We start from the raw sequence: 11,794 nt of genomic DNA on the forward strand, positions 1-11,794 counted from the left end.
GATAGGTTTGCATGGATTTTGACCGTAACAAGCTCAGTTTGCAATTTGGAATTCGGTCGGTTTTCAGCCTCCTTGTTTGGCCACTTCCGGTGAGTTTTTGGGGTAAGTTCAAGAACAAAAGTGGTTCCAAATATGGTGTTATACCTAGGGTAGGAGTTTGGAGCTATGGTTTTGAGATTTTCTAGCGATGCGTAATCACTTTGGACACCCAGCACTGCTGGAGCGTGCGGCGGCGCGTGGGCGAGGGTGGTGCAGTGGCACTGTATCCTTATGCGATCCTTAGGTTGTCACGAGCGCGTAGGAATTCGCGGATCTCAATTTGGATACCGTTTGAGCCTCGAATGGATTTTCCATATTGTGCGATTTCCGGGTTCAATACTGTTGAGCCGTTGGATCGTAATCAATTTTAGATATGTTACTCTATATAATTTTAGAAACGTGTAGGATTCGACGGATCGTGAGTCGGAGCCCCGGATACTCTGAAATCGCGAACCCTAGGGCTAGGGTTTAGAAAATATGCGATTGCACGATCGTGATCAATCCGACCGTCCGATCAACATCAATACCCTTGGGACATGTGTCCTAGATATATTGGACCTTCTAGCGGCTTCCGGATCCTATTGTGAGGTCATGGACCCGTTGGGTCCCGGGTTGATCTTTTTGGGACTTTAGGGCTTTTTGAGTCCCAAGATACCGCTAAACTATCCCACGTGGAAGGAAAGCTTTTATGGGCATAAGGATAACTTTAAATTGACGCACGTACTTGTAGGAGCCGGGGGTCAGGATTTTTAATTTAATACTATATTGTATTAATAGAATATTATGATCATTGAATCAGGCACCCGGGCACCAGTTGACCAGCAAGAAGGACCTTCAAGAGGTCTAGCGAGCTCGGACTATCAGTGAGTGGACTCTTTGTTTTTATAAATGAATTTAAACAGTTCAGTTACAGTATGTAATCATGCATAAATGTTATTCAAAGCTGTTATATGTTTTTGAATATTTTATTTTTGCATGCTGCCGAGTAGAATATCCTTTAAAGGATATAAGAAAAGAAATTCTAGTTAATTGTCAAATAAATGGCAGCATAATTTTAAAGGTTACAGAAAGTTAATTAGTCAACAGTTTTGCTTCAGAAACTTTATATTTTCTTAAACCACATTGTACCCAGATATTAAATGTTGCCTTTGGATTATATGTGTTGCCTTCGGTTTAGTCAGCATGCTTGACAGTTGCCCCACGAGTTCCTTGGTACTCGAACTCGTGTGGAGCGAGTAATGCGGATAAAGGTGGACTACGGTCCCCTGAATCCTACGAGTTGCGGCTCGGACTGACTTTGTGTCACTAAGACCTGCGAGTATGTGTCACCCATGGTGATGCAAGGAATTGACGGATACAATGAATTGACGGAAATAAGGGTACACCTAGGTGATAGTTTTAAACTGTTTTCACAAGTGATGTTGACCATGAATATGATTGGCTTATACATGTATAGTTATATACGTGCATTAATTTCAGAAATAAAAAAACTAAGCTAGTTTATATAACTGTTTTTACAGTGGGGTTAGTATGTTCATATGCTATTTTTTCTAAACTTTGTTTTGGGTCCACTCACCCTTTTTTGTTGTTTTACGCCCCCAGGTAGTAGACGTGCACAGGAATCCACCACCAGCCCGTTTTTCATCTTCCGCGCCTTTCCTTTGATGTAGGATTTTTGTTTGTAAAGGATTAACTCCTTTGTAAATTCTTAGTAGTTGCTCTGATGTTTTGCCCTAGACTGAGACTTGAACTGTTGTAATGTATATATATGTATGCTGGCAGTTGGTTATATATATATGCTTATTTTGGCAGGTGTAAATGATTTGGTATTGAGCCAGTTACAAGGGAAACTCTGCCGATTTTTCGGTAGACGTCAACCTTGTTATTTTATCATGTTTTGTATAGAAGGGCAAATAGTTCATTTGTACCCAACATTCGCCAGGTGTCAGACACACACAGAGTCTGGCTCAGATTCCAAAGCGGAATTTGGATCGGGTCCTGTCACTCGATCTCTTCTCTCTCGACTCAACCTCCACCACGCTCCCTCAACTCAAGCTCTCTCTCTGTCTCTCTCTGTGCCTCAAGCTCAACTCAAACCTGTCGGCCACCATTGTCAACAGTCGCTCTCAGCCGCTCCCAACCTCTAATTTGGAGGTAAATTATGGTGTTTTCTAATTTCTGGAATTGATTGTTTCAAAGATAGGGTTTCGAAATTTAGGTTTTAATTGGGAATTTCTAATATCAAATTTGATTTTGGCAGGGATTGTTGCTGAAGTGAATTAACTGTTTGGAGATTTCTGTTTTGAGCTTGGAGCATTTGGTTTTGCAGAGGTAAGTTCTGTCTTTTTGTATTTGGTTTTGAGCTTGGAGCATTTGGTTTTGAATTAAGTTCTATTTTTTTTGTATGTTAATGTTTTGAGCTTGATTTGGAATATGTTAATGTTAATTATGGAATCTGTTAATGTTTTGAGCTTGGTTTTGAATTTGTTAATGTTAATTCTGGAATCTATTAATGTTGTTTCGAATCTATTAATGTTAATTCTGGAATCTGTTAATTTTTTCAACTTGGTTTTGAATCTGTTAATGTTAATTTGGAATCTGTTAATGTTGTTTTGAATCTGTTAATGTTGTTTTGAATCTGTTTTTTTAATAAAAGTTTCATTTCTTGTTGTGTTTTAATTTGGTTGAGTTTAATCTGTTATTAATATTCTTTTATGTTATTGATTTTGTATTGTGTTGTGTTATAGATGGAGTCTAGCCACTCTAACACACCTAATGCCTCTAATCCCCAAACACAAATCGATACACCCGAAACACAATCTCCAACTCAAACACAAAATCCCACAAGTGAGGGGCTTATGGTGGGAGATAAGGAGGAAAGCCCCAAAATCGATTGTGTGGTTACATTGCACAAAAAAAATAAAGAAGGATGGTAATGGGGTAGAGAAGGTTATAGGGGTTTGCAATTATTGCAAATTGGAGATGTCGGCGGACCCTAAAAAAAATGGGACAACGGGTTTAAAAAATCACATAGAGAGGAGATGCAAGCTCTTTCTTCTCTTTCAACAAGAAGGTGATGCAAATCAACCTTCTTTGACAACGGATACAATGGGTAGTGATTGGTTCCTTACACATTCAATCAAAAAAAAAAAAGTGAGTTAAAGGTTGTGAAGTTCATCATTATGGATGAGCATCCTTTTAGAGTCGTTGAGGGCTAGGGTTTTAAGGAAATGTGAATAAACTTATATTTTTGGGCAATGTGCTAGACCCAAGGATGAAGCTTCAAATGCTCCAAATAAGTTTTGGCAATCTTGGGGCAGATGCTAGAAAGCAGATGAGATTGTGAAGGAGGTTGTAAGGTGTTTGAAATAATTGTATAATGAGTATAAAGGGGTTGGAGGAGGTGTAAGCCAAATTGATGAGGATGAGATTGATGATGAGGTTGCACAAATTGGTGATGATGTTGATGTCACATTTCAACTAATGTAACAACTTGTGCAAAAGAGGAAGGATGAGCAATCCGTTGAGATATCCAATGAAGTGGATAAGTACTTGACGGATCCTTTTGAGAGCCCCTTGAGCAAACAATTCAATCTCTTGAATTGGTGGCAAGGGAACCAAACAAGATATCATATTCTTTCACAAGTTGCCAAGGATATCTTTGTAATTTCAAGTTCTACGGTTGCTAGTGAAAATGCTTTTAGCCTAGGCAAGAGGATTGTAGATCCTTTTAGAAGCTCTTTGCATCCTAAAATGGTAGAGGCATTAGTGTGTACTAGTGATTGGCTTAGAGTGGACGAATTTTCCTTTTACAAGGAACCAACGGATGATGAGGTTGAATTATACAAGGAAATAGAAAATATGACAACTTGTAAGTAATTAGTTTATTTATGCTAATGTTATTTATGCTTCTTCTTATAATAAAATGTACTAAACTATGTTGTTTTATTTGTAGATAGCATTGGTGCTCAAACAACACAACGGGGTTCTTCAAATCCACTCACCACCAACACTTGAGTTTGTAACTTTAGTTTGTAACATTGGTGCATTGCATTTTCCTTTTAGTTTGTAACTTTAATTAACTTTGAATTGGATTTTTCTTTTTGGTTGTAACTTTAATTCATTTTGCTTTGCATTTTCCTTTTAGTTTGTAACTTTAAAGGATTTGGAATTTGAATGCTTAAGAAGTTTAACTTTAATTGGAATGCTTGGAATTGTAACTTTAATTTTCTTTAGGTTGTGAATGCTTGAGAAGTTGAGGAGATAGTGAATTTATATTTTATATATGCTTGAGAAGTTGAGGTTGTGAATTTATATTTTTGTGAATGCTTGAGAACTTGCAATTTAAAACCGCTAATTCGCGGTAACTGACTGCTTTTTGCGGTAAACCGCAAAAAACAGTCGGTTTGCGATTTCAAAAATCACCATACCGCAAATAGTCGGTCGGTTTGCGGTTTGGGCAAAAATTCTCGGTTACAGAACCGCAATCACCCCTAATATAAATAGTAATTTAATTAAATTAACTAATAAATTTATATGATATACTAAAAACTATTAAAATATTAAATTTAGCCCTTTGTTGTTGGAACAGTTAAAATCATTTATTAGATAGCTAAATATAGCTCTCCCCACCTGAAGATAGTCTTACCTTGCACCCGAGGTCTTAAGTTTGATTCCTCACTCTCCTAATATTGCTTGCAAAAAAAATTAAAAAATAAAAAGTAAATACAATTCCACTGCTACCATACTCTGTATGTTTTGCAACAACTTTTTTATTTTCGGTCACAAGATTTTTAAGTTTAAAACTGAAATATTAATGTATTGCATCTAAATTTGTTCCACAGATAAGTCGAGCCACCAAAAGCTCAAACTTAGCCTCCAATCCGTAGACCAAAAATGGCTTAAACCTGTTTTTTTAATAGCCTCTCAAAACCTCTCTTGAACCCCAAAAAATGTTACTGAGAAACCGCCTCCTGAGCCCGCAAATCACTTCTTTCTTATCACTATCTTCCTCTCCACCTCTAAAAATTCAGCCTTTCACTCTCTCCTTCCGAACCCTCATCTCAAATCCGACCCATCGAAACCCAACCCCAAACCGCCATGTTTCAGCTTCAAAAGCCACGGCTAACGCAGCAATCTTCGATAAGACCCTCCTGTTTATCCCGCCCGGGGTTGACCCGGCCGAGGTGACCGAGAACATGGTGCTATCCGGGTCGAATATCGTGCTCGGACCCTATGCGGGTGACGCCAAGATTAAGGAGGTGGAGTTCGTGAAGAGCAGTGCTAGAGCTAAGGATTGCCCCAAACATGACCGACCCGAATTTGCTATTCTGGGTCGCTCCAATGTGGGCAAGTCCTCACTTATTAATGCTTTGGTTCGCAAGAAGGATGTTGCACTTACATCTAAGAAACCAGGTTTCTTTTTGTTCTTAGAATTTTAAGTTTTTGCAGTTTTAATGTGTTTTAGTATCTGGGTTTTGCTGAGTTTTGTGTAATTTTGTGTAGGGAAGACTAAGCTTATCAATCATTTCTTGGTGAACAAAAGTTGGTACTTTGTGGATTTGCCTGGTTATGGGTAAGGCCCTCATCCTTCCTTCTTGTACTATTAGGTGTAATGTAAGGTTTAAATTTGCAAAAGACAACCTTTTGCATTCTCTGCAACCTTTTCCCTATTTGGGATTCATGATCTCTGACTGGTATTTATATGGTAATAAAGTTGTATGGATCTCCATTTCTGAATGTTTGGAACTAGTTGTACATAGGAAAACTATAAATATGGCTGCAGAAAGTCTCGAACTTTGTTGGAAAGTAGGTGCTCTAAATCAGTTTGGTTTGAGCTTTTTCATGGAATGCAATAATTTTTCTTTTCTTTTCTTTTCTTTTGAAAGAGGGGATGCAAGGGAATTTTATGTGTCAGTGAATTAATCAAGAGTAAGTATTAGTTATGGGAAGACACATGAAGCACATGAAACTAATTTTTCACTCTTATACTGTTGTCTAGCATCTTATGTGACATGCATTTCAAGGCCTACCACTTCCTTTAGACTACAGCTCTCTGCAAGACCAACCAACTCTCTGTAGGATCACAAGTAGTTTTGATTGAGGCTTTGGTGATTTGAGTTTATAACAAACGTTTAATATTTATGTGTTATAACATTAATATTTTTAGTGGTTTCAATAGTTCTTAATCTAAGCGACTAAGTTTTCTGAACTTGGTTGTCAGCTGAATTTAGTAACCGTGGTGCAGACAGGTTGCTTTGAGATCAGATACATGTCTCTGCTACTAAACTTATTTTCATGGTATTTTCCTTTAAATTACTGGTTCTAAGTTTCAGATTGTTTGACATGCACTAGTTGGCATCAAGGAATGAACTCCAGTTGATATGCGTTGTGATTATTTTTCTACAGAATGGAGATTTTTCTCCATAAAAAAACCACCTATCTCTGCCTTTAGTAAATTGCTTACAAAAATATTTAATTAGAATTTGAATGCATCACCACACTCTTGGGGAAGTCAACTGCTTATGAATCAGTGTTCAATTCAACTAGAATTGAATGCATCACCGCTCTCTTGGGGAAGGACTAGCAGTTATGACCATGGTGCTGGAGCCTGTGCTCATCCTTATTTACTCTAACAAACATAGGCATAATTAATGTTAATAATGACCAAGAGACCTTATATAGTGCTGTAGATAAGATCATAGAATGATCTGTCAAGAGCGTAGTGAGATGGCCCTAGCACTGTTCTGGTTGATATTCTTTTGAAGTTTCAGTATGGGCTGCAATGTTGGCAATCAGTTGTAAACATGAATATTATGTTGGTAACAAGATTGCTAAGCCTTGATCCTGGACTCATTTTATCTCTGTTTGGTAATTTTGTTTGAATTCATGTGTAGAAACATTTCAATAAAAACAATTAGGAAATCCTGTTGTTTCAATACTGGTTATTGTTAGCTTCTCTGCTCATTCATTTTTTTTTTTTTTTACTTTTCTATGTCTATTGATTTTCTTTGTTTGTAGGTTTGCTAAAGCTCCAGAAGCAGCTCGAATGGATTGGTCTGCATTCACGAAAGGTTTCTTTTTGAACCGAGATACTCTTGTTGCCGTGTTACTTCTAGTTGATGCTAGTGTTCCACCTCAGAAGATCGACCTTGACTGCGCTAATTGGCTTGGACGTAACAATGTACAGTGCTCTCTGATATTAAATCCTTTTATGTTAACCCCTTAATAAGATGCTCATGAATTTTCTGCTCTTTCTGCTTTTAGATACCAATGACTTTTGTCTTCACCAAGTGTGACAAAATGAAGGCGAGCAAAGGTAAAAGGCCAGATGAGAACCTTAGGGATTTTCAGCAGTTTATCCGAGAAAACTACCGGGTACAACCCCCATGGATAATGACTAGCAGTGTAACTGGCTTTGGCAGGGATGAACTTTTGCTTCACATGTCACAGCTTAGAAACTACTGGGATCAATAGCTCTGCATAATATAAGACTGGCCGATTAATTCCTCAGCCTCAAAAGGGGACACAAAGAACTAGGGACTTCAACTCAGTTTTTTACTGTGTTTTTTTTTTTTCTTTTTTGCTGACAGTTTCAGTTACTGGTTACCATGAATTTTGCTGAAAAAATCCCCGACTAAAATTGATTCAGATTTGTAGCTTTGGCTGTGCTGCTATTCTTAGTGTATATATAGATGAATGATGTTTTGCAGATTATACAGAAGTGCTTATTCAATTTGATCTGAGCCATTTCGCTAATTGTTTTCAGTCCTTTTTGTCCCTAATAATTTTTTCAATAGCGACAAACTAGTGCCATATCTTTCAATTGTTCACTTTCGGCTGTACCAAAGAAAAAAAGGAAAAGAACAGAAAATTTGTTTAGCTTTCCACAACAAAGTTATTATTGGTGGTGACATATGACGACTACCCCATGTCCTCCACTCGTTTGCAGCCGCCAATGGCAGCAAATTTTGAATCCTTCACTTAAATGTTAGTTGAGGTTGATCTGACGAAGTTTGGTAAATGTTCACTCTCATTGACGGTAATCTCATGTACTGTGGCCAAAATTTGCCGATGACATCTTTGTTCGTTTGCGTGCATATCATCAAGTGTCTCGTAAGTTTGAGCAACAAAAATCGAAAAAACAATAGTTCATCAACTTCTCCATAATTTGATTAAAAAAGATACTCACTTTAATTATTTCATTGATTTCATAATTAGTGTCACATTCACATTAAAAGGCTTCTGGAGCAGCTAGCTCAGCATTGCAGCCAAAATCACATCATCACATACAGCCTCTATTCTTACTATACTAGGATGCTATAACTTAAACCAGAAACATAAAGTATGAAAAAAAAAATGAAAAAAAAAGAAGCCACAATTTAAAGAAATTGGGATTTTGAAATAGGTCCTCCTAAAGCACAGTGCTCTGTTCCAGGCTGGACAGAGTCCCTGGACTGAGCAGGGGAAAAGAAAACCAATTATGGGAAGATGGTGACTGCAAGTTCAGTCTCGTATAACTCTGGTTCACCATGCTATCATGCACCTTCTGATGATGAGGCGTAGAGCTCAGCTCCAATGTATCAGCCAAGTCCTTGTACATGGCTGAAAATGGTGAAATAATTTTTGATTCAGGGGAAGAAGCAGAAGAAGGAACATGGTTTAGAACAGAGGCGTTTCTATGAACATCAATCGGTGCCGACGCAACGCTTTGGAGAGTTCCAGCCTCCAAAGACTCCGTGGGGCCGGTGAGGCTCTGAACAAGGTCTTTGAAGTTAATGGGGTCCACTTTGTAGATTCTTGGCGGAGTTGGCGGTAGTGGAGCCACTGCCGGCTTCCGCCATGGCTTCGACGAAGACCTCCGAACAGAGTGGAGTGAGGATTGCTGATATGGAAGTGAAGTTGAATTTGAGATTGAACCCTTTGTTGGTTGCATAGTTTGGGACAAGTATGTGGTGGTGGAAGAGGCTGAAGAAGAAGAAGAGGAATGAGATTCCATGGGGATTGAAATTCTGGGTTTTGGAGAAAACTAAAGTCTGTTATGAAAATAATGGAAGCACTAGTTTGTGTATATATATATAGATTGAAAATGAGTAAAGAAGGGCAACAACCTAGAAGTGAAGCCGTTGGATAAGGGGAAGGGAAGATGAAGACGAGAATTTCAATGCTGGTTTTGTCTTCAGCCGTCGGCGGGTATGTGTGTGTTCTGATGATTGTACACGTGCAAAATTGCAATGTGGTCAAATCAATTATTTTTGACCATTTATATATATATATATATATATATATATATAAGCAGATTTATTTGTGTTCCATTATTGGACGTTTTCTCTCTCCTTCTCTGTTGATTCTTTGTCTTTTGATCATTGTATGTATGATGGTGAGTGGTATTAATTTATTAATATAATATGATAGGGAGTTGGCCCTAGCCATATTCTGGTTGTCATTCTTTTCAACTTTCCGTGTGGCCTCCTTTAATGTATATGTAATGCATTTCAGGCAACGTTGATAATCAGTTGCAATAATACGCGTAATTGTTGGGGCCATGTTCTCTAGACGGGTAGCTAGGGAGAGCGTATCGATATTGTCCTCAACTTTATTATTTATATCCGTTAGGATTTAACATTGGGAGTTTATATTAGTGCAATTTATTTTTTGACGTGGGACAATTGTATTTGATCCGCACAAGATTGCCAAATACTGATGCGGGAGTCCTTTTCTCACAGTTTTGTTATCCTGTTTAAACTGATATGTAAAACATTCAAGCAAAATAAACACGAGTTATTGTTTAGTGAGGATATACATTTATAATATATTCTTGTGTTTTTATTTTTCACTTTTGTTTTATGCCTCGTGACTTGCTTCTTTTCTAGTTTTGTTAAAGCTGCAGAAGTTGCTTCGAATGGATTGATCTTCATTCAGTATAGGTTAAGGTTTTTTTTAATAACAGTACTTCTAGTTGATGCTAGTGTTCCACCTCAGAAGATCGACTTAGACTGCGCTGATTGGCTGATATGAGATTCCTAAATCATATTAAGCTCTTCATAATAGATGCTCAAGGTCTTTCTGCTTTTAGATATGTCTATAGGTAAGATCACAGCTTAAAGTTCAATTCCACAGATATATTAATTCATGTAAGATCACAGCTTAAAGTTCAATTCCAAAGATGTATCATTCATGTAAGGCCCCGTTTGGGATTTTTTTTTTTGTGGCTAAAAACCTGCTTAACTTTAAAGTTAAGCAGTTTAAGGTGTTTGGTAAAAATAAAATATCCTGCTTATTTTAAAAGCAATGATCTTTTAACAGCAACTTTTAAAAGCAACCTCGGGGTTGCTTTTTAAAGCTGCTTTCAATTGAAGCAGCGTGCTCCCTTTAATGAAATTTTCGCAATTCCACAAATACCCTTATTAGGTTAGATAATTATCCTCACGTATTTCTCTCAAATCTGCAGACACCAAAGTTCATCTTCACGTAGCCTCCCAAGGCTCAATCTCTCTCAATCTCTTTCATAAGGTAGATTATCAATCTCTTCAAAGTTATTGATTATAATTTTCTGGGATATATTTATTCTTCAATCTCTTCAATCCCTTTGTTAGTACGAAAATCGTATTGGCATTTCCTAGACCGTAGTATAGGTTGAAACTTAGTTTGTGAGAAATTGCTACTCGAAGTTTTGGCACTACCCTTTCAATCACATACCTCCGAGGCATACTCTGACCATATGAGAAACTTGACAACAGGTAAATCATGACATATCTTGCATTCATGATAGGAGTTATAGTTGAAGTTTTGTTTTGAGTCTTTATAATTAAAGTTAAAATATGAGTCGGTTGGTGACCTCATTAAGAGTCCTTAATGAATTAGACTTTGTATTTTTATTGAATCATAATTTATATTGTTAAGTTGATAAGTGTTTGGCCCTTGTGTTGCGTCTCTTTAAGGAGAGCAGATTGCACCAGGTTCAATGACTTTAATTCAATTGGTCTTAGAGTTACAATAGCGTTGGAAGTGTAGTCCCGTGAGAAACTTGCTGTAAATAAAAAGGAGGCTTTGCCTTCTTGTATTGTGAGCTTTTTCCAACGTCCAAAATTACTGAAGCTTATTGAATATAGTTTGGGAAATTCCAACGTCCAAAACCATTGATGCACATTGAATATATTTAGGGAAAAGCTGCTGCACTTAGATCAGTCGAATAGTCATCAAGTACTTAGGTTGCTTGGTGATTGTTCGAATTCATTCATCATTCATATTGCATTCATATGCACGTCGGTGTCTCATATGGTTGAGGACATCAAGACACTTTGTGTGGTTTTCCTCCGGCGAGCTTGAAGCAATCGTGGCCAGTATTGCGTTCAGCATAAGGAGTGTCGAAGATCATCCCGTGACAGAAGTTGAGTTACGAAGAAGTCGGTAAACATTATCTAGAATGAGTCTAGGATAAGTGTGTGAGTACTTTTTGTAATCATCGTTCTATAGTGGATTTGAGTTGGACTGAGGAGTCCCGTGAATTTTCCCCAGAGGTGGGGTTTTACCACGTAAAATAATTCTCTACGTGTTCTTTTATTTTAAGCTTTGCACATCTCAGGATTGATAACTAATATCAATCCTGCTTTAAAGGTTGATCATTATTTATTGCAAAAAATTCAAATTAGCTTGTTTAACCTTCTCCAAGCATATATAGATATCCTACAGGTATTTTCAATTGGCATCAGAGCAGGTTGCTGGACATACTCAGTAAGATCTAATATACCTTAGG

The 11,794-nt window shown here is 37.5% G+C and overlaps 2 protein-coding genes across 3 annotated transcripts; one reads left to right on the forward strand and one right to left on the reverse strand.

Moving 5' to 3' along the window:
• On the forward strand, nucleotides 4,832-7,806 carry LOC18774321 (GTP-binding protein At2g22870). 2 transcript variants are annotated; one of them, XM_020566808.1, is made up of 5 exons: nucleotides 4,870-5,454; nucleotides 5,545-5,614; nucleotides 7,060-7,222; nucleotides 7,306-7,357; nucleotides 7,464-7,806. In XM_020566808.1, the coding sequence occupies exons 1-5, from the start codon at nucleotides 4,992-4,994 to the stop codon at nucleotides 7,523-7,525; spliced, it is 810 nt and encodes a 269-aa protein (XP_020422397.1). In that variant the 5' UTR covers nucleotides 4,870-4,991; the 3' UTR covers nucleotides 7,526-7,806. The 2 variants fall into 2 exon arrangements, with proteins under 2 accessions (XP_007205637.1, XP_020422397.1); XM_007205575.2 differs by having other exon boundaries at nucleotides 4,832-5,454; nucleotides 7,306-7,806.
• Nucleotides 8,209-9,272, reverse strand: LOC18772593. The gene has a single exon (XM_020566809.1). The coding sequence runs from the start codon at nucleotides 9,035-9,037 to the stop codon at nucleotides 8,453-8,455; it is 585 nt and encodes a 194-aa protein (XP_020422398.1). The 5' UTR covers nucleotides 9,038-9,272; the 3' UTR covers nucleotides 8,209-8,452.

Source organism: Prunus persica, chromosome G6, assembly GCF_000346465.2.
Source record: "Prunus persica cultivar Lovell chromosome G6, Prunus_persica_NCBIv2, whole genome shotgun sequence".
In the NCBI taxonomy this organism is placed as follows: domain Eukaryota; kingdom Viridiplantae; phylum Streptophyta; class Magnoliopsida; order Rosales; family Rosaceae; genus Prunus; species Prunus persica.

Excerpts from the sequence above, each read along its gene's own strand:
- LOC18774321 (XM_007205575.2), top strand. The coding sequence starts at position 4,992 with ATGTTACTGAGAAACCGCCTCCTGAGCCCGCAAATCACTTCTTTCTTA. Across the intron at positions 5,455-5,544 it reads ACTTACATCTAAGAAACCAG|GGAAGACTAAGCTTATCAAT; the intron begins GTTTCTTTTTGT and ends AATTTTGTGTAG. Across the intron at positions 5,615-7,059 it reads GTGGATTTGCCTGGTTATGG|GTTTGCTAAAGCTCCAGAAG; the intron begins GTAAGGCCCTCA and ends CTTTGTTTGTAG.
- LOC18772593 (XM_020566809.1), bottom strand. The coding sequence starts at position 9,037 with ATGGAATCTCATTCCTCTTCTTCTTCTTCAGCCTCTTCCACCACCACA.